The following is a 1,304-nucleotide window of genomic DNA, read 5'->3' as shown; positions in this document are numbered from 1 at the left end:
CGCGGCGCGAGCTTGGGGGGCTCTGCTCGGCCGTGCGCGGCCCCGCCCGGCGGCGCATGCGCGGCGGCGGCGACGGTTGGCGGCCGCTGCTGGCGCGCGCTCCCGGTGCCGTTGCCCCCCCCTAACGGCCGCCATGGTGCTGGAGAGCCTGGCCCGCATCGTCAAGGTGCAGCTGCCCGCCTACCTCAAGCGGCTGCCGCTGCCCGAGAGCGTCGGCGGCTTCCTCCGCCTCACAGGTAGGCGGCTCCGGGCCCTTCCCTTAATTCCCCGGCTCCTCCGGCTTTTCCCCGGGGGGAGAGGGACGGGCAGCCGGCGTTCGGTCGCCGTGAGAGCGCTGTGGAAGGAAAGCCACCCGGCAGAGCCTTGCGGGGCGGGCAGCAGCCCGAGTTAGGTGGGGGCTCCGGGGAAAGGAGGCTCCTCGGCCGCGGCCGGCTCGCACCGTGCTTCGCCTGTCCGGCCGTGCGAGTAGGGGCGAGCCAGGGGCCCCGCGCGGGCCCGACGTGGGGTTTGGCTGCAGGCCCGAGCCCCTGCCTCTGCCCAAAGGGTCCGAGGTAGCCTCTGTGCAGAGCTGACGGACGCAGCTGGAGAGGGCTCTGTATGGGAGCCTGCCTTGTACGTGAAATTAAGCTTTTTAAAATGTCTTTATAGAATTATTTATGAGTTTTTTTTTTTTTTTTTTTTCCTCTCTGGGCGAGGGAGTGAAAATATCCATCTGTTGGTCATAGCCTTATCACAGAGCGAACAAGAAAGAAAACGCTACATAGCATTAAATCCTTAGGTGGTCAGGGCATCGCAGTACTTTGCAAACTGGAACTGTGTGAGCTCAGGCTCTGGCATGGTACTGCAGGCAGAGTCTCAATTAGCTCGAATAACAAGGTCAATTTGGCCACAATAAACGAGAGGAATATTCTATCAGGAGCTGTCTGGAAATAGAAAACATCTTCAAAGTGTAGGATCAAGCCCATGTGTTCTTGCAGCAGCACCAAGCTGTATGACTTCAGTAGTGCTGGGAAATGGTTTCATTTAAAACTAGGTCTGAGTACTTTTTACAGTGTGTATGCTCCTTGTAAACTTAAAAGCCCCATTATCTTCCTCAGGACAAGGAAACCTGTCCTTCTAACCCCATAACTACTCTTTCATCTGAAAATGCTGTTAATTATATTGACCAAAAGAGAAGCTCAGCTGCTATAAAGTTGGAGGAAAGGGATACAATGAGATTCAAAACAAAGCATCTTCTACCTCAGCTTCAGTTTCCTACTTAAATCATTGCCTTTTTAACCACGAGTGGTAGCTTGTTCATGTTT

At 55.6% G+C, this 1,304-nt stretch overlaps 1 protein-coding gene and 1 long non-coding RNA gene across 7 annotated transcripts in view; one reads left to right on the top strand and one right to left on the bottom strand.

The window, feature by feature from the left end:
- Positions 1–1,304, bottom strand: part of LOC118165585 — a 28,479-nt gene that overhangs the window by 15,187 nt on the left and 11,988 nt on the right. The gene's annotated exons all lie outside the window — the stretch shown is intronic.
- CISD2 (CDGSH iron sulfur domain 2) overlaps positions 75–1,304 on the top strand; it is an 8,921-nt gene continuing 7,691 nt past the window's right edge. The window contains exon 1 of the mRNA XM_035323715.1: positions 75–236. Within this exon, the coding sequence (XP_035179606.1) occupies positions 134–236 (103 nt within the window). The 5' untranslated portion in view covers positions 75–133. The remainder of the gene's footprint in view (positions 237–1,304) is intronic.

Source organism: Oxyura jamaicensis, chromosome 4 (assembly GCF_011077185.1).
Source record: "Oxyura jamaicensis isolate SHBP4307 breed ruddy duck chromosome 4, BPBGC_Ojam_1.0, whole genome shotgun sequence".
Classification (NCBI taxonomy): Eukaryota; Metazoa; Chordata; class Aves; order Anseriformes; family Anatidae; genus Oxyura; species Oxyura jamaicensis.
The sequence above is the reverse complement of the archived record's forward strand: the minus strand, read 5'-3'. Positions and strand labels throughout refer to the sequence as shown.